Below are 26692 nucleotides of genomic sequence, written 5' to 3'. Positions count from 1 at the left end.
TCTTTTTCTGTTTCAAATGTTACCAATTTTGAAAAATGAGATTAATTTAAATGAGTGGCAGAAGGGTCTTAATAAATTTATCTGGGCAGGGAAAAAGCCAAGGGTTAAGTTTAAAATTATGCAAGACTTCCGTGAGAGGGGTGGACTTAAGGTACCAAATTTGAAATTATATTATGATGCGGTGGTTTTAACACTAATCAGTGATTGGGTAAATTTGACAAATTCTGAGATACTTTATCTAGAGGGATGGGATTTACTTTATGGGTGGCATGCCTATTTAATATTCAATAAAAAAATGGATTGGGCTTTTAAATCTCATATCTTAAGAATTTCTTTACTTAGGATTTGGAGAAAATATTATAAAAGTGATTTCAAAGTACCATTATGGGCTATACCTTGGCATGCGATAGAAGCAATAAAAAGAGGGGTTAAAATGGATATGGTGTCTTATAGACAGTTACTTAAATGGGATGGACAAAACTGGCAATTAAAATCACAGGAAGAGTTAGCGCAAGAAAATTTTATTTATTCTTGGTTCCAATATAGGCAATTATTAGACAGATGGAAGATGGATTGTAAGGTGGGTTTTCTTAGAGAAGATGAAAATCTTATTAAGCAAGTGAAGGATTCAAGACAAACCCACATTAAGAGAATTTATGCGGTTTTAGTTGAATTGGATTCAGAAACGGAACTAATTAAAGATTGTATGATAAGATGGGCGCAGAATTTTGGTGAGCCAGTCTCATTGGACACCTGGGAAAATATTTGGGTGAGAAATGTCAAATTTACACAAGCACAGAACTTAAGGGAGAATTTTTATAAAATGTTTTATAGATGGCACCTTGATCCACAAAAAATGTCTTATATGTACCCTGACGTGCAACCCAAATGTTGGAGATGTGGTTATAAGGAGGCTTCCTATTATCATATTTGGTGGTCATGCAGAGAGATAAAAGCATTTTGGATCAAAATATGGTGGAATATCCAGAGAATTTTTAGAAGGAGGGTAAAATTTACTCCGCAATTATTTTTGTTAGGTATTGTTACAGATTGTGATACAAAGGAGGTTGTTTTGATGTTAAATTTGATTACAGCCGCTAGGCTGTTAGTAGGACAATATTGGAAGAAGGAATCTTTGCCTACATTGCAGGAATGGTTTCTTAAAGTAGCTTATCTGGCGGAAATGGCAAAGATTTCGGCTTTCTTAAAGCAACAAACGCAAGAGAAGTTTCTTGCTGTTTGGGATAAATGGATAAAATTTATACAATTTAGATTGGGTATACAAAAATATTATATAGTTTTTTCATAAGTTTTATTTTCATATATATTATAGATAATCTTTTTATATATATAAATATAAAGTTCTTAATTTAATTTTTATTTTTATTTCTTAAGCCTATATTCTGCTCTGGGAAGCTCATGGGGGGGGAAGGGAGGGGGGGGGGTTTGGGAGGGGTGGGGGGTTTTTTTTTTATATATATGTATTGTTTAGTTTTATTTTTTTGTATATGTTGTTTCTTGTTTTGTATCCTTTTTTCTTTTTTGTAAAATTTATAAAACTTTTAATAAAAAAAAAAAAATGAGATGCATTATAACGCCAGGTATATCCTGTGTTATAAAGCAAATTCCAAGGAAGCTGTTTACATTTTCACCAGATGGTGTCTACTGAAGAACAACTCCTATTAATGGCTTAATCCTTTCATTGAGAGAGGGGGGGAAGGGGAGAGAGAGAGAGAGAGAGAGAGAGAGAGAGAGAGAGAGAGAGAGAGAGAGAGAGAGAGAGAGAGAGAGAGAGAGAGAGAGAGAGAAAAGAGAAGAAGAAGAAGGAGGAGGAGGAGGAGGAGGAGGAGGAGGAGGAGGAGGAGGAGGAGGGAGGGAGGGATGTTCACCCGTGCAGTTTGCTTCATCCGACCAATCCCGACAGTCATTGTCACCGTCACATTTCCACGAGAGACGGATACACATCCCCGAATTGCAGCTGAATTCATCGTTCTGACACTGGTGGGCTTCTGAAAAATCGCAGGACAAAATAGTGTGGGTGGAACCTCAGCTTATATCTCACTATCAAATAGGCTGACCACAATTGAGCCTTGCACAATGCACCACGGTTTGTATAATCATGGTTAATTGAACGAAACCACAGGTTAACTCGCTGTGTGCAACTGGAGCCCAAACGTTATGGCCGAGTCTGAAGGAAGGACCCAATCATTTTCTATTGGATGCCTCCTATTCCATCCCATCCCAACAGACTTTCTGGAACAATCTCCTTTCTGCAAGGAAGACACAGTTGCGCTTAGAACACATCACAACACCTCACTGGGGCCAAATGGTGGAGAGAAATGCCAGATGAGGTGGCTTTCTCTGCAAAATAGGTTGAGGCCCGACTTTCCTACTTTCGCCTTACACAAGCCTTCCTCCTCACCCAGATATTTGGTGTCCACCCAAGTAATACTATCACAAAATCTAGTAGCAGATATAAAATTTGTCATGGCAGGAGTCACAGCCTGAGTTTACAAATATATCAGTTTTTGGACAAGGTTCTTCTTGCCTGTTTTCTTTGGGGGGCACTAACTGCCAAACTATAACTCCCCAGCATGGTAGGTGCAGTGTCTCGTCCATCTATGCAATGGTCCTTCTGCATCCAGGTCAAGGGAGAGGCATTTGAGACACGTCAAAAGGGCCAGAGATCTTCTCCTAAGCTTACCACAGTGGCTCTCGTCGCTACTGTCTCCACAATCATCCTCCAGATCACACTTATAGGACAGGGGGACACAGGTTCCTGATTCGTGGCAACGGAATTGGGTGTCAGGATCACACACAGTGGTTGCTGTTAAAACAGAAGGAAAAAGAGACCTTCTAACACCATCAAGATATCATTTGGAGACATCAGCAGCAGCACAAACATGAAAGTAGGCCCATCAGGACTCAGTTCAGAGGCATCAGCTCTCTTAGACTGTTTTGGTAGGAGCAACAAATGGTCTAATGCAGTGGTCTCCAACCTTTCCAGCTTTGTGGACCGACTGGGGGGGGGGGAGGAAGGGAGAGGGGATGGTTCCGTGCCAGCAGCAGGTATGCACGCCCACCACTCACACAAATGGAGCTGCACACATGCCTGCCCACCCACTCGCTGCACGCGAAAGTGGAGCTGCGTGCACACACTCACCCGCTGCTTCTGCAGTCCAGTTCTAAAGGGCCCGTGGGCTGGTAGTCAGCCATGGCCTAGGGCAGGGGTAGGCAACCTCGGTTCTTTTATGACTCATGGACTTCAACTCCCAGAATTCCTGAGCCAGCATGGCTGGCTCAGGAATTCTGGGAGTTGAAATCCATGAGTCATAAAAGAACCGAGGTTGCCTACCTCTGCCCTAGAGGTTGAGGAGCCCTGGTCTAATGGAGAAAAGGGTTGAAGGACAAAATGTGAAGCTTAAGCTTTGCAGAAGCTTCAGGGCATCACTTCATCTCTTAAAAACTGAAAAACTTTCCCCAAATTTAGAATCATAGGGCCGGAAGGGACCTTGTGGAGGTCTTCTAGTCCAGGCCAAGAGTCCTTTTATCATCCTGGACACATGGTTGTCCAATCCTTTCTTGAAAACCTCAGCAATGGAGCACCTGCATCTCTGGGAGGCCATCTGCTCCTTTGGTGAATTGTTCTCACGGTCAGGAAGTCCCTCCTTATTCCATCCTAACCAAAAGGACCTTTGCCCTTTTCTCACTGTCGATGTGTTGCGTGTCAAGATTTATCTAAGATTCTTTGAAGAGGGGCTGTTTTCGATCATTTACTTATGCGAATTCTCCCTTCCCCCCCCCCCAAAAAAAATTATCCACATGACTTACGGCAGTTTTTTTCATCGCTCATGTCCCCACAGTCGTTGTCATTGTCACATTTCCAGATGTTATTAATGCAATTCCCATTTGAGCATCTGTACTGGTTGGAGAGACAGGTGTTTTCTGGATGTTGGAGGCAGAGGAGGAGAGCAGCACAGATAATCAACAGCCATTGAAAAGAAAAGGACAATGTGAATTTAATGAACCCAACATCTAGTCAAGCATCCCAGTTCCCAGCAAGAAAGCTTCCAGAAGCTTCCTAGCAGCTCTCAGAGACAATGTATCCAGAATAACCTTTCTCATCCTTGGCCATTTTAAGATGTGTGGGCTGCAACTCCCAGAATTCTCCAGTCAGCTAAAATTGGCAAGGTTGAAAAAGACTGGTCCAACATCTATGGATTCTACCACCTTTCTCTCCCCAAACATTTCTGCCCAGAACAACTGTATTTTTGTCTCTATCCAGGACAAAACAGCCCCATTTCATTCCTTATCTAACCCAATTCACGTTTTGGTCCAGGAACAAACCAGCAAGAACCAACATGAATTGTTGTACATCAGTGGTTCTCAACCTATGGATCGGGACCCCATTTGGGGTCGAACGACCATTTCACGGGGGTCGCCAAACAACGCAGTCCGCCATTTTTTCCCCCTTTTCCTTAGCTGTGCTACTCCCTTTAATTCTATTGGCTTTTGAAAGCCAATAGAATAGACTCTCTTGAACAGAGTCTAATTCTATTGGCTTTCAAAAGCCAATAGGAATTGTCCAGGCTGTCTCTGCCCTGCTGAGCCGGCCAAAAGTCCCATTCTGCAAACGGTGCTGCACCAGTTGAGTAATCCTCGACTTACGACCGGTTGGGGTCGCGGCATTAAAAAGGTTGAGAACCACCGTTGTACATGAACAATTTTGCACTTCTCCTGAAGACCCTAACAAAGTGCATTAAAGCTGTGCAATTATCCAGAAATTGTTTGGAAAGGGTTATTTGGTCCGGCCAGAAACACAAGACTACTCTTTAAAGCAGCTGTATCACTTCTCGTGATCCTGCACTGCCTCGTGATCCTGCCGAAAAGAAGCAGATGTTTTAAAGGGCTACATTTGCATTCTGACACACTCTGAAGCATTTTTCTGGCATCCATATAATTCTGGCAATACATGGTGGATTGTTTTAAATGTTGCAAGCCACCTGGGATCATCTATATGCTAATTGGGTGGCTGCATAAATTTGTTTAGTCAATAAGTATAATAAAATGCAATTTGAGATGCTATCTAACACTCTAGCACCCAAGGTATATCCCTTACCTTCTTTTACGCAGGTGCCATTCTTCAAGTGATAGTTGGGTGGACAATCACATCTCATCTCCCCCGATTGGAGCACGTGGCTGGTGACTCCATCAGGGCATCGACAACTGTAGTTATTGTTAGCCCTGGGCAAACACAGCAGGCTGCATGGCTTGTCCGCACATGCGTTCTTCCCTGTCCAGAGGAGAGAAGAAGGAAGAAAGTACTTTGTGAACCAGAAAAGTACACTGTGAAACTTCAGGAGAACAGGTTGCCTTCCAGACGTCCCAAAGGCGCTTTTCCAAAAGCCAGCTGGATTTTCTTGTGTTTTTTTTTCTTTGAAAATGCTTCGCTTCTCATCCGAGAAGCTTCTCGGATGTGAAGCAAAAGATTTTCAAAGAAAAAAAACCAAGAAAGTCCAGTTGCCTTTTGGAAAAGTGCCTTTGGGACAACCCTGACCTGGATGATTGAGAACCTTCATGGACAATTGCCTTTCAGTTGTTATTTTTAATTATATTCAGCAAGGAAAATTATTTCAAGGGAGATGCATCAGAGAACTAGAGGCAATGTTTGGTGGTGGACCAGCAAATACCTGCACTCTTTCCGTGGTAGAAGATTTTCATGTCCATCACACTGTTGAGATGGTCAACCAAGGTCTCCATTCTGGCTCCGTTGTGTTTGGAGGCTCTGAAGATGCTCAGTTGCGACCAATCGTTCCAATAAATATCATTCTGGGGGGGGGGATAAAAAAAAGGTTTCATTTTTAAACATTCAGTGGAGGACCAGACATGGAGGCAGATGAAAGACATAACCATACAAGCAAGTACCAAACCACGTTAATTGTGCAAAGACTTAGCAATAATACCTAGTCTCTATTCAATTCATAATGCACACATGAGGGTTGACTTCCTATGCAAAACCAAGCAAAGGATCATACCTTATAAAGCATAATAAATAATTGTGCTAGGGCACCCAAAACGTTTTGCTCCTGCTTTGATCTGTGCAAGCAAGTAACAACTCAGGATGGATAGCTCTGCTCTGCATCACACTCATAGTGGTTCTGAGAACTAAGAACAAGCTGCCCGGAGATTATGGGAAATGGAATCCAATATGTCTGGCCAAATTTATCTGAGTTGGGAAACTAAGCAGGGATGAGTTGGTTAGGACTTGGATGAAAAAAAATTATTAGGAATCTCAGAACTATAATCTCAGACTAGGAAATTAAAAAAAAAAATCCAAGAAAAAGGACCTTGATTTTCATCCCATTGGATTTGTCCATAAAGTCTCTAGGAATCAGACACAACCCTTTTAAGCCTAGAGAGTTTTAGATTGACTGTACTCTATTATAGAGGGTTCCCGATTGATGCCCGCCCTATCATAGAAGGTTCTAGATTGATAATGCCTGCTCTATCGTAGAGTTCTAGATTGATTATGTCTGCTCTATCATGGAGGGTCCCAGGCAGATAATATCTGCTCTATCATAGAGAGTTCTAAATGAAGCCTGCTCTATCATGTAGAGTTCTAGATCAGTGGTTCTCAACCTGTGGGTCGGGACCCCATTTGGGGTCAGACGGCCATTTCATGGGGGTCGCCAAACAATGCAGTCCGCCATTTTTCCCCCCTTTTCCTTAGCTGTGCTACTCCCTTTAATTCTATTGGCTTTTGAAAGCCAATAGAGTAGACTCTCTTGAATAGAGTCTAATTCTATTGGCTTTCAAAAGCCAATAGGAATTGTCCAGGCTGTCTCTGCCCTGCTGAGCCCGCCAAAAGTCCCATTCTGCAAACGGTGCTGCACCAGGTGAGTAGTCCTCGACTTACGATCGGTTGAGTAGTCCTCAACTTACAACCGGTTGGGGGGTCGCGGCATTAAAAAGGTTGAGAACCACTGTTCTAGATTATGTCTGCTCTATCATGGACGGTTCTAAATGAATGAAGCCTGCTCCATCATGGAGGGTTCTAGGTGGATAATGCCTGCTCTACCATGGAGGGTTCCAGAAGTACCTTAAACACAGCAATGGCATAGGGATGAGGAAGGCTATCCAAGATCACTGATCTCTGCCTGCCATTGAAATCGACCCGCTCAATCCTGTCCATGTAGGCCTCGGTCCAGTAGATCCAACGGTCATCTGCCGAAATCCCATTTGGCCACTTTACTCCCTCGGAGACGATGCAAGAAGCAGAGGAGCCATCCATTTCGCTTCGATAAATACCCGGCCGGGAATCCCCCCAGTCTGTCCAGAACATCAGCCTGGGAACAGAAGGCGCAACAAACAAGAGGCAGAGGAAAACATGAAGCTTCAGTCGGGCTAGAACTAGGATTGAATGTAATTCTCCTCATTAATTTAGGAGACTTTTCAACCCAGAGAAATTTCAAGATGTGAGATTCCACTTTTTGGATGTTTGCATTGGGGGTCCAGGTTGCAAGTCCTCTGACTCCAAAGAGAACATAAACAAGATCCAAGGATAGGGGCTTCCTACTTACCCTTCTTTGGACACCAGAGTTAGGGCCCGGGGTCGCTCAAGCACCGAGGAATTTAAAATGGTAAGACGCAAGTCCCCGTCTGGATTGGCCACCTGGGTGAAGACCACAAATTGGAGAACAATGATTCCACCACAATATTATTATTACTGAACTAGTCGGAGGCACTACGCAGCTGGTTTAGTTGTAGCTGGAAGTCATGAGGCATGCGGAGCCCCAAAGGTTAGGTCTTACATGCTGTACATCCATCCCACTTGAGGTTGACCACTTCGAATAAAACTCCTGACGAAGTCCAGCCAGAATAAAACAGGCTGTGGAATGCCTCCTGGTGGTAGATAATGATAACCACTGTGGTACAATGTAGAGTTACATCCACTCTGGGGGGAAGGTCTTGATGTCTCTAGCACAGTGTTTCTCAACCTTGACAATTTTAAGGCATGTGGACTTCAACTCCCAGAATTCCACAGCCAGCATTGCTGGCTGTGGAATTCTGGGAGTTGAAGTCCACATGCCTTAAAATTGTCAAGGTTGAGAAACACTGCTCTAGCATGAGGGCCAGACAAATCAACACCTGTAGATCTCTCTTTAGTCTGAGAGTGGAAACAAAAAAGGAAGGTGTATCATTCACAGCATCTGTGTTGGCGCTTTCTGTCTGTTGTCCTGGGCAGTGTCAGGACCATTGGAACCCAGTATCAAGCCACTTCATTTTCTAAACCATGGCTTATGATCTACATTTGATGACTGAATGCAGCTAGTTTAATGAAAAGAAAGGCCAGGGGTGACATAATAGCAGTGTTCCAATAGCTAAGGGGCTGCCACAAAGGAGAGGGGAATCAACCGATTCTCCAAAGCTGCTGAAAGCAGGACCAGAAGCAATAGATGAAAACCAATCAAGGAGAGAAGCAACCTAGAACTAAGGAGAAATTTCCTAACATTGAGTACAATTAACCAGTGGAGCAACTTCCCTCCAGAAGTTGTTCCACTAGCTAATTGTACCCAATGTTAGGAAATTTCTCCTTAGTTCCCTCCAGAAGTTGTGGGTGCTCCATCACTGGAGGTTTTTAAGAAGAGATTGGACAACTACTTGTCTGAAAAGATATAAAGTCTACTGCGTGAGCAGAGGGTTGGACTAGAAGACTTCAAATGCCTCTTCCAACTTTTGTTATTCTGTTATGATGAATAATTCAGGAATATAATAATAATAATAATAATAATAATAATAATAATAATAATAACAACAACAACAACAACAATAATAGTAAAGTTGGAAGGGACCTTGGAGGTCATCTAGTCCAACCCCCTGCTCAGGCAGGAAACCCTATACCATTTCAGACAAATGGTTGTGCAGTCTCTTCTTAAAAACTTCCAGTATTGGAGCATTCACCGCTTCTGGAGGCAGGTTGTTCCACTGGTTAATTGTTCTCACTGTCAGGAAGTTTCTCCTTAGTTCTAGGTTGCTTCTCTCCTTGATTAGTTTCCATCCGTTGCTTCTTGTCTTGCCTTCAGGCGTCTTGGAGAATAGCTTGACTCCCTCTTCTTTGGGGCAGCCCCTGAGATACTGGAAGGCTGCTATCATGTCTCCCCTCGTCCTTCTCTTCATTAAACTAGACCTACCCAATTCCAGCAACCATTCCTTATATGTTTTAACCTCCAGTCCCCTAATCATCTTTGTTGCTCTTCTCTGTACTCTTTCTAGAGTCTCAACATCTTTTTTACATCACGGTGACCAAAACTGGATCAAGTTTAAAACAAGCCACAGCCTGGTCCAGACAAGGTGGATCCAGTTTGTCTCTTTCTGTGGCTTCTTTTAGAGACCAAGGAGTCTCTAAAGAGAGTTACTTTCATCTTGCTAATGTTAAGGATTTGTATTAGGTTAACGTCAACACACCAGCAGGTAGTCCCTGAATCCAGATCTATTTTCTACCCACCCACACCTTTCGCCAAGGACACAGCCGGTTAATTAGGAGGAAAAACTCCCTCCTCCTTAGTGTAAATCTTTCTTTCTTTCTTTCTTTCTTTCTTTCTTTCTTTCTTTCTTTCTTTCTTTCTTTCTTTCTTTCTTTCTTTCTTTCATCAATATGCTACCCATCTCACTGTTGAAGTGACCAGTTCTATTGTTGCAGAAGAAACAAAGCCCAAATACACAGAGTAAAAATTCAAGAAATTGTCTTTCCTCCATGCTGCCTGTCTGGGGTGGAGTTCTGCTTGAGTGATAGGCTTCCTTCTTGAGTTGTTGGCTTCCTTCCTGCAAGCAGAAGGAGGCATACCTCGATTTTGGGGATGCCGGCGTTCACCCAGTAAAGCAGTTGACTGATGGGCTCGAAGACCAATGCTTCGACTGTCTCCAGGCCAGTGCCGATGATCACTTCCTGCCCAGAACTTCCGTTGAGACAGAGACGCTGAAAACAACAGATCAGAGCCATTAGGGAAGTCAACTGCTAAGTTGGATGCCAACAAAACTCAAGAAGTGGTCCCTGAAACTAAGAAGTGATGGAAAATATCCACTGACACTGCAACTTTAAGGCTGCATCGCCTAGAACAGATGTATCCAACCTTGGCAACTTTAAGACTGTTGGACTTCAACTTCCAGAATTAACCAGGCAGCAATTCTGAGAGCTGAAGTCCACAATTCTTTTTTTTTTTTTTTGTAAAAATTTTTATTTTCAACTTTACAATACATAACAATCTTACAAACACTTCAGATAAAAAATAAAACAAACTGATACACACCACATTCGGTCTTGCCCGCCCATTTCCCCCCAAACGGCATCCCACCTCAAACCAACTTACTTCTTTCCCTCTTTTTCTTCACTCACCCCCTCTCCTCCACCTTCCTACATACTTCTCACCTTCTTCTCCTCCCTCTTGATGCGGTCCAGGGGAAATGCCCGAGCAGTTCCTCTCTCAAAATTAAAACATTAATATTATATACAATAAGACTATTTCTACTTTATCTGAACTACTTAAACTAAGTAGCTCTTTATACGAAATGTTGTCAAAATTCACCCCCTTGGAAACCCCCTGGATTGCTTGTCCAGGGATCCCCCAAATAGGTATTTTATAATTTAACTTATAATAATATTCTTAAAGTTGGCCAATGTTGGACACTTTTGGCCTAGAACTTCCAGCCTTTATGGTGGTCAACTTAGAAGAAGTAGCACTTAGGGCTTGTCCTTCTGAGTCAACTTCAGAAAGCAACAGATACCCACATTATACTTTATATCTCACTTTTTTCTGTACACTCAAAAAGATCTTCGGAGGAAGTGGCAGAATTAAGAGGAAGTAGAATGTTAGAATGTCCTCGCATCAACGGAGAGCACAGAAGTCACTAACCTGGATGATTTCAAGAGTTACATCAGCCCAGTAGAGGCAGTTGTGGCTGTAATCAAAGTCAAGGGCCACCGCCCCACGCAGCCCGGTCAAAGGCAAATCTTCGGTCAGCCCAGATGAGAGATCGTACCGATGAATGGAATACCTTGTTGCATACAAGATGAACTCATTTTCCTCTGCAAAAAATAAATAAATATATCAGCCAATGAATGAATGTTTTGAACCAGGATTTTACATTTGGAAAGGAGCCTTTTCTGAGCTCAACTAGGGGGACGACTGCAAACGCTCTGCTTCTGTAGCATCCTTTCCAGCTGATGTCAAGACTGAAACGTCTTGATTTTCCTCCCCAAATGGCTAAGATTTAAAGCATAATCCAACAAACTTTTTTTTAATGTATGTCACATTGTGAAGTTCTTATTTTTCACTCCCAACTATGTAATTTTATTTCAAGAAAAGGTAGAAACCCTCCTTTCCCAGTGTTGGACAATTCTAAGTCTCTTTTATTTCAAATAATTTTAATTTTTTTTAAAAAATGCTGCCCGAACAATGTGGTAGCAGACATTTCCCAATCGTTCCATCGAAGCTACTGATCAACTGTCTTAGCTGGCAGCGATACCTGGTCCATTTGGGTTGCTCTCAAAAAAATTAAATGTGCGTTCATTAGTTAGCAAAAATCAAGCTCAACACAAGGCAGGTTTTTATCTTCCTGATCTACAAGCCACACAATATGGTTAGGTACTGTTTTTGCAAAAGCCCCCCCCCCCCTCTTGGCTTACCTGCTAATGGACAGGGTACCGTTTCCCCTTCTAACCGGGCCTCTACGTCACCCCCAGAACACGTGTCGCCGGATATCTTGCGGTAACTAACATCAATAAAACAAGAGTGCTTGGTCAGAGACACACATAGTTGCAATCTGAGTGCCCCTATCAAGTTAATAGCCCTGGGAAAGTGCTACTTTAACCTACGCAGATGACAAATTATTTTCTGCAACTGTTTGCATTTTAGAGGGTGAGCAATTGAAACCCTAGTACCCTACAAAACGAATTTTCAGGTAAATATATTAATGGAGTGCATCAGCACCTGGGTACAGGTGGGTAGTGATGAAATGAGCATTGTGTTGCCCTCCCTCTTTTAAGCATCAATTACAGACAATTACCTGAATAACAGGTAACTGCCATTTTAATTGCTGCTTTACTGACAAGCTTTTTTGTTGTGGTTGTTGTTAATTGCAAAGTCGTGTCCGACCCATTGCCCCATGGACAACGCTCCTCCAGGTCTTCCTGTCCTCTACCATCTTCTGGAGTCCATTGAAGTTCACACCTACTGCTTCAGTGACTCCATCCAGCCATCTCATTCTCTGTCGTCCCCTTCTTCTCTTGCCCTCAATCTTTCCCAGCATTAGGCCCTTCTCCAGTGAGTCCTTCCTTCTCATTAGGTGGCCAAAGTATTTGAGTTTCAACTTCAGGATCTGGCCTTCTAAAGAGCAGTCGGGGTTGATCTCTTCTAGGACTGACCGGTTTGAACGCCTTGCAAAATCCTTCTCCCCCCCCCCCATTTTAGCCTTTTAACCAGCTATCTAGATTGTACAAGGATATCATCCTCTATATAATGTTTCAACTGCAATTCTCATCTTAGTTTTGACTTCATTATCAGGAAACTATTTATTGTTTTACAATGTTGTTAATTCTTTTATGATGTTTAATTTATTTAATTGCCTGTGACCGCACAGGACTACATCCTGCTCAGATAAAACTATGCAAACAGTTTCTAAGACACAACTGTCTTCGTCTCAGTCAATTACTCCTGTTTTAGGACAGAAGCATCTATCTGAAATTCTATTTCCGCCTGTCTCAAAAAAAAAAAAGGTTTTAGAAATGAGTATGATCAACCTTGTAGTATATAAATCTTGCTACCTACCCTCGGGTTTTCTTGTAGGTTGACCCAACCGGGCACAGCGCAGGAGGAGAGAAAAGTTTTCCAGCAAACTCGGGATCTGGAATGCAAACTTCTAATGATAGGTCCTCACTTAGCTTGAAGCCAAAATCACTAAACGGGGAAGTGTAAAAAAAAAAGAAAAGAAAAATACTTGTTCTAGTTCAGGGGTCTTCAAACTGGGTCCTTTTATGACCTGTGGACTTCAACTCCCAGAATTCCTCAGCCAGGCATGCTGGTTGAAGAATTCTGGGAGTTGAACTCCACAAGTCATAAAAGGGCCAAGTTTGAAGACCCCTGCTCTAGTTGTTGTTCTGAAGCATCTTGTTTCAAAGATTAGAAAAGCAAGAATTCAGGAATCGCAACCACTTAAATAGGATTATCACCCACAGAGTATCCAAGGTAGAGTGTGCCTCAACCTCACCAACTTTAATAGGTGTGGACTTCAACACCCAGAATCCCTCAGCCAGCATCTCCAGCCAGCCAGGCCAAGCTGTAGACAAGGCAGAGTGGCAGACAAAAATTGGTATCGTTACCGCAAGAGGACACATCTTGACCTAAAGTTAACAGCACCTTGAAGATATATGGACTTCAACTTCCAGCATGCTGCTGGCTTGGGAATTCTGGGAGTTGAAGTCCCACATATCTTCAAGTTGCTGAGGCTGAGAATCAAGTTGCTGAGGCTGAGAATCACTGACCGAGACCCATAAAATATTCATTTCCCTCGTATCCCCAAGGCCTCACTAAGTTTTCCCTTGATTTCACTTTCCACATAGGCTGGGGGTTACGGTTGAGGCAACCCATCTCTTTCAAGGTAGATGTCCTCTACCTTGAAAGTCCTCACCGTCCAATATTCATTGTCACTGTCGTTCACCAGAGACCTCGACTTACCACTCGTAATCTTCCCTAGTGCAGGACCAATTGGAGACCAGGAACGGTCGATCAAAATCTTCCCCGTTGAAACACGTGGCATGAGGCGTCCGTCTTTTGAAGACTGTCTTGTGTCCCAGGAGACACTCGTTCCCACGTTCATCGGAGGGAGACCACAGCTTATAATCGTTTTCTGTGCAAGGAACCCCTAGGAAATCATCAGGGGAGTATTTTTTTTAAGTTGCAGGGAGTAGACAGGGAAAGGAAAACCCTGTCATGCTACAAAGACATGTTTTGGCCTACACCGAGATCAAGAAAGGCCACCGGAGGCGCACTCCTTCCCTTACCGAGGACGTCCGTGGTGTTGATCTGCAAAATCAGCCAACTGTGGCCGTTTTCTTTGTAAGATCCAAAGATGGTGAAGATGGTGCTTTTCTCGCCCGGTTCTGTCAGCAGGCCATACACAAAGACTGGCTTTTCGGAGAACTTGAAGGTTTTCCAAGTTTCCCCTTCATTCGTACTATACCTAACGTGGAAAGAATGGCAAGGAAGCGTCTGCCATACCTTGGTTTTGATCCTTCTCCAATCCAGCATCTTTTGCTTCAGATAGTCCCCGTTTCTTGCTACTTGCCTCTAAGTTCGGGATACAGCCCATTAAGCCTTGCAGTGTGGCATCACATGCCTTATTTTACCCCTCTCTATCCAGAACCTGAAGAATGAGGTTGCTGGAAATTGGAAACTCGCTGCCAAGTTTCAGCCATATATTCTGGGGGACGGTGGGGGGCTGTAAAATGAAAATGGAGCGCAAATTGCTCACCCGGACAATACAGGCTAACCAGAGGGAGGCCCTTTAAAGACCCCCGTGAATGGCCAAATTCAGCCAAAGCAGAGCCCATTTAGATTCCATTAATCTCCATCTTCCCCCCCCCCCAAAAAAAAACAACAGTAGTTGTTCTGGTTGAGATTTGGATCCTGCTCAAAACTAACAACCATTTATTGATTTGTAATAAAGCCACTATTGATATAGTGGTGAAGGCACCATGCTAGAAACCGAGACTGTGAGTTCTAATTCTACCTTAGACAGGAAAGATGGCTGGGTGGCCTTGGGCCAGTCCCTCTCTCTCAGCCCTAGGGAAGAGGCAAACCACTTTTGAAAATCCTTGCCAAGAAAACTGCAGAGGCTTGTCCAGGCAGTCTCCAAGAGTTGGACATAATAAACAATAAATACATAATAAAATTATGTAAAATTATAAAACCATCCATATGCTATCCTTGTGCACATTTTGGAAACCACTCCCCAAGAATTTTCCTGGAGTTTTTCAAAGGGCCTTATTCAGGAGACTGGACAGAGAGATCTGCTGCCTCCTTTAATCACCGCCCACGGCTTCTTCCTTAAAATCGGATACCAGGAGCTGGAAAAGGGAGCTGATTTGGGCTTCTTTCCTAAACATGCTGTTTTTCAAATCTGAGATGCAACTTAGATTGCTCACTGGGATGGAACACACAATCTGCTGGAAACTTTGGCTGTCGGGACTTGAATGAAATTTTCCCTCTAAGGTTGATCAGCTCTTCAACTTCTTCACCCAGTAAAAAGTTTTAGATAATGACTATCAAGACTCCTTTTCCATCTTCCCAGGGCCCTAAAGCAAATCCGGTGGAAGGTAAATTAACCCGGTTTAGGAGTCCAATGTCAGGTCAGGCAGACATATCGGTACTTTGCTTACTTCAGCTGGTTTGTTTCTGACCCCTGTGTCACGGCCATGAGGATGCCCCCGTGGTCTCCCCAGGAGTAATAATGGGGTCCAGACAGGACCTGAGAGAGGAAGCAAACAAAGTCACTGGTCTGAGATGGCCACAACCCGTGTCTGATCAGTATCAGGGAAGTAAGGGAGAAATATAAACATGCATGCACAGAAAAAATGCATTCGGCATTCTGAAAGTCGATATTCGTGCTCCTGCTTGCTGTAACAAAGACATCTAAGGCTGAGCCTGACTGTCATTTCTCCCCCTTGAGGCATCACGTTATTGGAGCTGCTCCTCTCTGAAAACTTCAGCAAAATTGGATATACCTCCCACAGAAGCCCACCCTATCCAGGTAGCCCTTAGGAGCCCAGTTGGGGCGAGGCCTTCTGCTACTAAGCAAGATTAAGTGAGTCGCATCCAATTTTATGACCTTTTGGCCCCAGTTCAGCGAGTCACTGCAGTGAATCATGTGGTCGTTAAACGAATCCCACTTCCCCCATGGACCCTGCTTATCAGAGGCCAGCTGGGAAGGTAGCAAATGGCAATAACCTGACCCTGGGATGCTGCAACCCTCGTAAATACACGCAAGTGTGCCAAGCAGTTGAATTTTGCTCATGTGACTGCAGGCATGCTGGAAAGGTTATAAGTGCGAGTAATTTTGAACGGTCACTAAACAAATGTTGTAAGTTGAGAACTACCTGCACTTGGAAAACCACCAGATAAGGAAAAGCCAACTAAAGCTCTTTGCATCTCCAGTTTTGGCTGGCAGAAATGTAGATTTTAGGGTTTTCTGCTTATCCAAGTTGTCTTGGAGGCAATTTCAGCTGGGCGTCCTAGAACTTGACAGCCACAAAGCAAAAAGGGAGCAAATCAGCTGTTCCAAATATTTTTGCATCTTGGGAGCCCAGAGGCTAAGCAAGGGAAAAAAAATTCCTTTTTGCCTTCCGCTGCTGTCTTCCTCTTCTCAGACTAGGTAGGAGACAAACCAGCGGTGGGATTCAGCTGGTTTGCACCACTTAGGCAGAACTGGTAGCTAATTTTTTGTTGCCCAGGCCCAGAATGTCATGGTTCCGACAGATGAAATTCTTCAAAGAACTTCGAGGCATTGTTTATCTTAAAGAATCTTTATTTGAGAAGCATAGCATCGGCACTAACACAGTCGAAGCCAAAAACTGGATTCCCCTCCCCTGAGCACATAGTATCAAAGCACAATTCCCTCCTCCAATTAACTATCACATTCTCCAATTAGTTAGAAATGCAGGCTTTCCCTCCTGTTCTCCAAACCCCCCAATTCTTATCATCTCTTATTTCATTAACCTTGGTTCAAACACTAGGTCCAGTATTGTTATGTCTAGCTAAACGCTCATGCACATTCCTACCCCCAGCATCATCTAACTCTAAAAGTAAAACATCCAATGTTAGCAGCGTTGACACGGAATGGACTTCTGGAAGCGGAATCCACACAGAGAACCAGTTGTTCACATACCTGAATCCCACTACTGAGCCAAACCAAGCCCAGCCCGTCCCCAAAGGGGAAGGGGAGGAGGCTGCGTTTACAGCACAGAAACCCTTTGCAGATGTTGGAATGCAAGCTGAAAGTCACATCATCGGATGAGCTCGGCTGCAAAGCTCAGGGCCGAGTGACCCACCGAAACAACCACTTCCATGAACGGGAGCCAAGCCTCACTGGGAAGGCACATGGCCAAACTTCTTGGGCAGCTCATCCTGCGCTCTCCCCTCCTTGCCACAATCGGATCATCCCAACACACTCGAGTGAGGCATTTGCCGAAGAAAAGCCTAGTGCATTGAGATGGGCAAGCAAAGGACAAATGCCATTCACCACAAATGGGCAGCAATCTTCCTTCACAGGCACTTGGGCCTTATTTTTTTTTCCTTTGTCAATGTTTCACTTCTCATCCAAGAAGCTTCTACAGTTCTAACTGACTAGTGGGGGATGGAATTCCAGTCTAAACCGTTAGAACTGAAAAAGCTTCCTGGATGAGAAGCGAAACGTTTTCAAAGGAAAAAAACAACCACAAGAAAATCCAGCTGCCTTTTTGAAGGGGAAAAAAAAAAACATCTTTGGGACAAGTATGACCTGGATGTTTGAGAATCTCCACAGACATTAAACTTAGCCTCAGTTCATAGATTTATTCAGCCAAACCAAGAAAAAAAAATGTAGCTTCTACAACCGTTGCCAATGTGGTTTTGGTTATGCTAGCTGGGGATGATGGGAGTTTGGGTTGGTGGTGTCAAAGCATCAGGAAAGGGCAAGGTTAGGAGGAAGGTAGTTAACCAGAACCAGTACTTCTTGGAAATTAAATGAAACCAAAGCCCAAACTCCCCATATTGTCAGCATTAGATGAGATGGGGAGCACACAGATGGAATGAATGAATGTGTCAACGCTGCTAACGTCGGATGTTTTTATTTTTACAACAGTTGGAGATGCAACCATTTTCTTCTTATGTTTTACTTTTAGAGTTAGAGTTAGATGAGGCGGGGGGGGGGAGGAATGTGCATGAGATTTTAACTAGACATAACAATACTGGACCTAGTGTGTGAACCAAGGTTATTGAAATAAGAGATGATAAGAATTGGCCAGGCTGGAGAACTGGAGGGAAAGCCTGCATTTTAAACTAATTGGGGAATGTGATTTATGACTGTTAATTGGAGGAAGGAATTGTGCTTTGATACTATGTGCTCAGGGGAGGGGAATCCAGTTTTTGGCTTCGACTGTGTTAGTGCCAACGCTATGCTTCTCTAATAAAGATTCTTTAAAGTAAACAATGCTTCGAAGTTCTTTGAAGAGTTTATTTATTTATTTATGAGACTTATATACCGCTTTAAGTGCAAGCACTCTCTAAGCGGTGTACACCAGTAAGCAATGTATGTATATATTTACATTGCCCCCCAACAATCTGGGTCCTCATTTTACCTACCCCGGAAGGATGGAAGGCTGAGTCAACCTTGAGCCGGTGAGATTTGAACCGCTGATCTGCTGAACACAGTCAGCTAAAGTGGCCTGCAGTACTGCACTCTAACTGCTGCGCCACCTCGGCTCTTAGTTTCATCTGTCAGAACCATGACAGAATGAATGAATGAATGACTATAGAAGCTGCTGAGCCAGAGAGGCACAGGGTGGTGCATGCTCAGCTGTGGCACAATCCTTTCCCTAGTGTTGAAATGCCTCTAGAGGTACAGGGATGCCCCCACACACACCTGCTCCACACGAGGGTCCCGTGTTTCCTTACCTCCTGCCACCTGACGCCCGCACTGCTGGAAATGTAGACGTTCATTTTACTTGCCATGTTCTTCCCCACAGAACCTACAAAGAAAAGCACATGAATCTCAGAGCGATTCTTTCGATCTGTCTGGGCCTCAAGACAGTGCCCACGACTGCAAAACAGAAGCCTAATACGGCTAGTCCTCGGCTTACAACAGCTCATTTAGTGCCCATTTGAAGTTCAAATGGCCCTGAAAAAAAAGTGACGACCGTTTTTCACACTGACGAACGTTGCAGCCTCTTCGTGGTCGGCTCATCAAACTTCAGACGCTTGGTAATCAACTCAGATTCACGAGGGTTGCAGCATCCCGGGGATCATGTGCTGCTCTTGTACCACCTCCTGACAAGCAATGTCGATGGGGGAAGCCAGATTCACTTAACAACCATATTATTGGTGATTCGCTTAACAACTGTGACGTCAAAGATCGTAAAATGGGGCAAAACTCACATTTTAACAGCTCGTAAGATCGCAAAATGGGGCAAAACTCGCTTTTTAGCAGCTGTCTCACTTAGCCACAGAAATTTTGGGCTTAGTTGTGGTCGCAAGCCGAGGACTATCTGTATTTAGAGCGGTGTTTGTCAACCTTGGCCACTTTTAAGTTTCATGGGCTTCAACTCCCAGAATTCCTCTGCCATCATCGCCAGCCAGCCAGGCCAGGGAGAAAGCAAGAAGGAGATTATCATTAATTGGGCTTTTACTATCGACCAGAATTTAAGCAGAGGAGAGCGAGAAGATCGAAGTGAACCAAGCCCCCCACCCCAAACTATCTACCTGTTGCAATGATCAGTCCGGGAGCAGATTCCTTGGATAGGATGGGCATCCTGCGTAACTGGAAGTTGAGGAGCTGGCTGAGTCTTTGGGCCAGGTGAAGTGAACAACCCAAAGAAAGCTAGTAAAGATGAAACACAAGACAAATGTCACTTGCCTTGTCCTACCGAACAAGATGCATTCAGCATTCTGGAACCTGTGTGTCTCATTAAGAGCCCCTCTTCCACAATCACAGGAGGGTGACAAAAAAACTGCAGCTAATTCCTACTAACATGCATTTATGCATTTTCAGTACACGTAGTTTCAGTTGCCTGCTTAAAAAAAACACACCACTCTTTTGGCAAGGGGCAAAACTATTGGTAAAATGTCCCTTCCAAGCGGGAGACATTTAGAAGTTGAGCGGTTACGGTACACCACAACTGCCTTGGCCAATGTTTCCTGGGCAGGACAGGCTCCAAAACCAAGAAAGACAACTTGAGTTACTTCAAAGTAGTTTCCGTAATTGTTCCTCACCTATAGGTAGGAATCTTGCCAAACTAAAGCAACTACTTACATAATTCTCTGAGAATTGCTAGGGAGGAACCCTCTTAACTCTCTTCCTTCCAACCAAACTATCTAAATTCTGCTGTCTCTTGCTCCTCTGGAATGCAGCCCCCCTCCCTCCCTCCCTCCTGGGAATCCAGACTACATTCCACCACAGCACAGAATTTGTCCACAAAGAAGCAATGGTGCTGAATTTCCCAACCAATACAACCAAACCTCCCATCCCATGTGCATATCTTCCAACAGGCCTCATATGTCTACATGTTCCTGTTACATTTGTTGATAAGCTTAGATGCGACATCTGCAATAGTCTGTGGGAAATGACCTTGAGAGACAGGACGGAGAGCCACAGGCTGGACAACCAGCACATAAAAGAAATCTCATCCCATAGGAGCAAAAGGAGCGTGGGAAAAATTTCAGAAGGGACCCTCTCTAGTTTCCCGGAGAGTAAAAGGAGAGGAGGGGAGAAATGTTTACAGCCTTGCAAGATTCTGTTCATGTAACCTTACAATAAAAGCAGAGCTAGATCGCCTGGTTGGGCTTCTTTGTTAGGAATACCTTGCATGGCTAACATCAATCTTGCAAGACTGAAAGTATTTCTCTCCTCCTTTCCTTTTACTCTCCAGAAAAGTAAGGAGGGTCAATTCTGAAAACATCTTTCCCACCCTCCGTCTTTCGTTGGATATTATTTTACATAACGGTTGTCCAGCCTGTAACTCTCCCTTCTGTCTCCCAAGGCCATTCCCACATATCATTACAACATTAAAGTAGGACAAAGTTTGACTACAGATAGTTAGGATGAGGGCTATTTTCACCAGAATCTCTAGGAGAAAAGTATCCTAGAGCAGTGGTTCCCAACCTTTTCTATACCCTGCACCCCTAGAACGCTTCTAATATATTCTCGCACCCCTTACAAAAGTTCAAAATAACGGCAACGAATTATGCACATACACTATAATTTTTAAAACCCAAGTTTTTGCACCCCCTGGAATATCGTCTCGCACCTGTCCTAGAACATCCTTCAGATATTACTCAGCTGATCAATAGGAAGAAAAGATTATACTCAACTTTTCACGTGGCTCAACAGATTGGCCACACAGATGCTGCCAAGTGCATGAACCAAGACTTCTGGTGCAGAGATGCACAAGCACAAATTTAGCAAGAGAAAGCCACTTGTTCAAAAAAATATGGACATGAGTGGGAGAACGTGCACATCTGCCGTCCACTGCTGCTTGCGTACCCCAACGATGACCAATACAAAAAAAGATAAGCTCACCGTGGGTCAATGTCGCCAGACATCCCCTACTTTTACAACCTGCGTGAAGCTTAACTGGGTCCCTGGAATGCAATGAGCAATCCGAAAGCCTTCAAAGAGACAGCATCATTCCGTGGGTTGCCGGCATCATTACCTCACAATTTATCTTTTCGCCATAGTGAGTATACTCTGGAGGCTGGAGAAATTCCCAAGTCCCACCTTTGTCGAAGGTGATGACCGAGCGCATGTTCTCGTCGCTGAACGAGCCGTTGATCAAAGTGGTGATATAGACCCCTGGAATGCCCTCAACACGGTGGAAGTCGGCAAAAGGCTCGCTTGCGAAGTATCTGCCAAAAGAAGAGCTTACTCACCCACCAGCCCTTGGAGGTAGGCACAGACAGGAAGTTGACATTGCAAGAAACACGGGATTCAGCTTTACTGATACATAGCACTGAGCAAAAGTCTTAGGCCACCAGCCGCTTAGTTGACTTAGCAAAGTTTTAATGACCATCCATATGTGACTTGAATACCACATCTTGAATATCCCACTTCTTTATTCATTTCTGCCCACTACCTGTAATTCGATCCTGACTGACTCAAGGTTGACTCATTCTTCCATCCTTCTGAGGTCAGTACTATGGCTATCCTTCCTTCCTTCCTTCCTTCCTTCCTTCCTTCCTTCCTTCCTTCCTTCCTTCCTTCCTTCCTTCCTTCCTTTCCTTTCATGGTTAGAATGAAGTATTGCAGGTTGACTCTGCCCACTATAAGCAGTTCAGTCCTGACCAGCTCAAGGTTGACGTAGCCTTCCATCCTTCTGAAGTCAGTGCTATTGCTATCTATCCTTCCTTCCTCCCTTCCTTCCTTCCTCCCTTCCTTCCTTCCTTCCTTCCTTCCTCCCTCCCTTCCCTCCGCCCCTCCCTCCCTTCCTTGGTGCTCAATGGTTAGAATGCAGTATTCCAGGCTGACTCTGCCCACTTCCAGCAGTTCGATCCTGACGGCTCAAGATTGACTCAGCCTTCTATCCTTCCGAGGTCGGTAAAATGAGGACCAAGATTGCTGCGGGCCATATGCTGACTCTGTAAACCGCTTAGAGAGGGCTGTAAAGCACTATGAAGTGGTATATAAAGTCTAAGTGCTATTATACCATTGCTATAACAAGTCCAATGGTGGCCTAAGACTCTTCCACAGTACTGTAGATTACCATAACAGAATCTTGAAAACCCAAGAGTGTTTCCTGTTTCCTCTATTTTATCTTTTCTCCCAGGTGAAAGGGAGCATCATCCCATTATTTCTCTCCAAAAAGTCATCCGCTTCCTTACCTTACTAAGGTGTCACTCCCTGCTCCACCAGGACTGTAATACAGGATGTTCTCCAAAGTCAGTGAAAAGTGCAGACCTTCAGCTTCGGAGATATAGAGGCTCGTGCTGTTGTTACTATAAGTGACGCACACAAACACCTGGTCTTCAGAAGTGTCAGCAATATAATATTCCTTCAAAACAAAATTTGGGAACGGAAAATTGTGGGTTTTTTTTTAAAGGGCAATAAAAAGCATTCGAAAGGGCAAAGTGGCTTAAATGTGCGACGTCTAATCTCAAAAACACCAACAAAATCTCACACCTTTGCCAAGAGTTCCCTGTAGCTTTATTTTTTTTTGTAAAAATTTTTATTTCAATTTTCAATACAGTTAATACTTTCAATACATTATATAAAAAAAAGAAAAAAGAAAAATACCTTTAAAATAAGACCTTAGGTGTCGCTCGTCTATCTCCCCCCCCGACTGTATCCACCCTCTCAACCTTCCTTCCTACTTCCCTACTCCCTCTCTCCTCTCATCTCCTCTCTCCCCTCATCCCTTCCTCCCATCCAACTTCCTTCCATCCCTTCCTCCTCCCCTCTCATCCCTCTTCGGATACAGTTCAGGGGCAATACCCGAGCGGCACCTCCCTCTAAATTACTCTATCTATTTTATACATTAATATTTCTATATATCTAACCTACTTAATCCCACCCATCCCCTCCTGCCCTACCCCCCCCCCCCCGCTTCCCAGAGCAAAATACAGGGTTATTGTAAACAAAACAAACACAAGCTATAACTTTTAAAACAAAAAATTTATACAATAAACAAATTCATACTTAACCCTTAACTCCCTCTAAACTTTAAAAATAATAATATAAATAAATCTACTATCAATCAAATATTATAAAATTCTATAAATAATAATTATTACATCAAGGAAAAATTAATCATAAAATAAATGGAACTTTAAAGTTCCATATTTATTCTGAATATAATCTATCCACCTTCTCCACACTATAATAAATTTTTCTTGTGTATGGTCCTTTAAATAAGCAGAAATCTTTAGCTTTAGATACGCTTCAGCTTCCCTCAGCTGTGCAATGGGCACAACGATAATACCTTCAGACACCCCCCCCCCAAAAGATGGGGATTATTTTCTTTGCAAAGCATTTGTTCTAAAGGATGCTTACGATCTATGAAAACATGCAAAACAAAATCTGAAAAAAAGAAAGCATGCTGATTATAGAGGTGTGGTTTATGGCTGAATAAAGTTTCTAGTCCCCACCCCCCCACCCGCCTCATTTGTTCGTACCTTAATGGGGTGTCTTGTTGCAAACTGTGCAACCTGCATTGGCTTCCGGTTAAAGGAGACCCACAGCTGAACAGATGTTTGTAGCTGATCCCCTGACAGAGGCTGAGAAGGGAAAGGGATGGACAGAGACAATCAAATATGAGGGCTCTTTTTCATCCTGAATCAAAAAAAAAGAGGGCTGTTTCTGCAAGCCGAAAACAAGTAAAAACAAGTCCCTCCATCAAACTCCACATTCCACTGAGGTTCCAGAACTAAATTTCAGCTTAATGTTTAAACAATTTTGCCTCCAGGACTCGGGCAGCGCAGTCAAATGAAACAGGAAATCACGACAACTTTGCCAAGAGATGTTTTCAGGTTGTGAAAACATGGCTGCCTTATGAAATGCTACTTTCCTGCTCATCTGCGGTGAACCTAGAGAGGTAAGTTCAGACGAACAAAGTTAGAGTGGACAGAACCAGAAAAAAAAATTTTTTTTTACCAGGCTTTTTGTGTCCCTTTATAGACTAATATGGGTAGTTCTCGACTTACCACCAATTGTTTCACAACTATTCAAAGTTATAAGGGCACTGAAAAAAGTGACTTATGACCAGTCCTCACATTTATGCCATCTCAGCATTCCCCATGGTCACATGATCAACATTTGGGCGCTGGGCAACCAGCACGTATTCACAACGGTTGTGGGATCCAGAAGCCACACAATCATCTTTTGCAACATTCCCGACATTTTCCAACAAGCAAAGTCAATGGGGGAAGCTGGATTCCCTTCACGAGCGAACGATTCATTTAACAACCACTCCAGCAAAAAAAGGTCATAAAACAGGGCCCCATTCGCTTAGCAACCGCCTTGCTTAGCAATGGACATTTTGGCCCCCATTGTGGTCCTAAGTCAAGGACTGCCCATAACAGGGTCCTTCCAAGACTGTGTCCATCCCCAAAGTTACTTTGTGCAGGTATGCATGCACTGCAGAATTTTGAAACTAAAAAAAAAAAAAACCACTTTTCCATGGGAGCTTGCAAGAAACTGCTGCTCCAAATTCATCGTGGCAAAACGAACTGAATCCATTTGCTACAATGGGATAGTTTAAACACTGGTGGTTTTGGGCTCACAGCCTAAGCCAATACTTATTGACTTGTTGGTTGGTGTCCAAGCAATTAAGAAATGCCACAATGTTGTAACTATGCTGTGGTTGCAGATTAAAAAGAAGTGGCGTGTGTGTGTATGTGTGTGTGTGTGTGTGTGTGTGAAAGAGAGAGAGAGAGAGCGCAAAAGAGAAAGAGTTTTTTTTTCTAGAAACATTATCTGTATCATGTCAACAATGAATGCAAAATTGTTTTTCATCAGGTCTAACCATCTCATCCACACCCATCTGGTCCACCTGGCAGCAGATGTCCAAAATCTTGTCCAGAAGACAAAAAAATGGTCCCCTCTTGTGAGGAACACTTTGCTAAAGGGAGATCAAGGTAAAAGGCTTTCATCTTGCCAATAACCCCAAAGAAGCTTGTCCAAAGTTTAGAAATCTCTGAGAAAAGCAATGCTCTAGCCATCCTACCTCAATCAATTATACATTTGGACCAAAGTGCAAAAATCAACTTTTTTGGGAGCTACTTTGCAGGACTGCTGGCTTCACACAAAACACTTTTTAGATGTTCAATGGGATGCTTCTGCTATATCCTGCTCTGTGCAAAATTAACATCAACATCTAATTCTGCTTTCCCCCCACTCCCTAGCCAAGCTGAGACGATAAGAAAAAAAAACAAGGGTGGTCCCACTTTGTTATAATTTAGGACCAGGGAGATCAAAACATTTCTTTTAATGCTGTTTTTTTTTAGAGTTTTGCTTCTTTGTAGTCTTGTGATTTTTGTTTTTAAGGGATGAATTTAACAGAGATGAACAGTTTCTAGCCAGCAAGAGGCCCAGACAGGAATGGGTAACATGTTAAAATTCTTGAACAAATAAACCGAGATTTGCCCCTTAATGGCCTATGTTAAAATGCTTATTTATGTTATTCTCCTGGCCTCAAACTCGCACCGTGTTGCAGCCAGTCAGTTGCAAACTGTGCCAAACCTCATAAGAAGCATCCATCGATCTAAATGGCAAATACGAACTGAATTTTGAATACAAATCAAGAGTCCCTGGAACACCTTTTTAGCAAACCCTTGGGTTTTTTTCTACGACTCGGAGAATAAACTTTGCCAAGGGGTCTGATACAGTAAGGCTTCCCTGTTTGAAATCCATTTCCATCCATCCTGCAATCTGGGGTACCTCTGCGGCCCCCAAACTCTTACCCCAGATTTCGTTGCAAAGAGATATTTGTCCCTCAGCTGGAAGTCCTCAACCTCTTCCAGCAAAATCTCTTTATTTTCCCGCGTCTGGAAGAAATCCGTGCTGCGGAGGACTGTGGAGGACAAATTAGGTTCATGCCGCTCAATGTAAATTGTGTTTGGCTTATCATACGGCTCCACACCCCTTAGTGGCAGAAAGAAAAAAAAAAAGGGGGGGGATTAGTGCATGGGAAAAAAAGCGATGGGGTGATTTTTTTTTCCCCCATTTAGATCCGGAGTCTCTAAATTTGGCAACTTTAAGACTTGTGGATTTCAACTTCCAGAATTCCCCAGTCAACCATGCTGGCTTAAAAGTCTTAAAGTTACCAAGTTTGGAGAGCCCTCATTTAGACCCATTAAAATGTGACCTCCAAAGAGGGAAAGATTTTTGTGTTCTCCAGAATTCTTCATTAAGGGATGAAGAAGAACTGTGCTACTTTTGCGCTCTCTCTCTCTCT

General features: G+C 43.4%; 1 protein-coding gene across 1 annotated transcript in view; it reads right to left on the bottom strand.

Annotated features, from left to right (window-relative positions):
* The window catches only part of LOC120319539 (sortilin-related receptor-like), a 78778-nt gene that overhangs the window by 28356 nt on the left and 23730 nt on the right, over window positions 1-26692 (bottom strand). Inside the window, exons 6-25 of the mRNA XM_039368484.1 lie at window positions 26199-26379; window positions 23913-24014; window positions 22623-22792; window positions 21458-21650; window positions 19509-19626; window positions 18705-18778; window positions 15434-15522; window positions 14057-14235; window positions 13731-13917; window positions 12825-12953; window positions 11684-11769; window positions 10911-11083; window positions 9845-9976; window positions 7581-7672; window positions 7100-7346; window positions 5691-5829; window positions 5120-5293; window positions 3832-3945; window positions 2705-2827; window positions 1890-2009 (exon numbers count right to left, since the gene is read on the bottom strand). Of these exons, the coding sequence (XP_039224418.1) occupies window positions 1890-2009; window positions 2705-2827; window positions 3832-3945; window positions 5120-5293; window positions 5691-5829; window positions 7100-7346; window positions 7581-7672; window positions 9845-9976; window positions 10911-11083; window positions 11684-11769; window positions 12825-12953; window positions 13731-13917; window positions 14057-14235; window positions 15434-15522; window positions 18705-18778; window positions 19509-19626; window positions 21458-21650; window positions 22623-22792; window positions 23913-24014; window positions 26199-26379 (2822 nt within the window). The remainder of the gene's footprint in view (window positions 1-1889; window positions 2010-2704; window positions 2828-3831; window positions 3946-5119; window positions 5294-5690; window positions 5830-7099; window positions 7347-7580; window positions 7673-9844; window positions 9977-10910; window positions 11084-11683; window positions 11770-12824; window positions 12954-13730; window positions 13918-14056; window positions 14236-15433; window positions 15523-18704; window positions 18779-19508; window positions 19627-21457; window positions 21651-22622; window positions 22793-23912; window positions 24015-26198; window positions 26380-26692) is intronic.

Source organism: Crotalus tigris, unplaced genomic scaffold (genome assembly GCF_016545835.1).
Source record: "Crotalus tigris isolate CLP2741 ecotype Arizona unplaced genomic scaffold, ASM1654583v1 scf7180000020806.364445, whole genome shotgun sequence".
Classification (NCBI taxonomy): Eukaryota; Metazoa; Chordata; class Lepidosauria; order Squamata; family Viperidae; genus Crotalus; species Crotalus tigris.
Note: the sequence above shows the minus strand (reverse complement) of the source record. Positions and strands in the feature narration are given on the sequence as shown.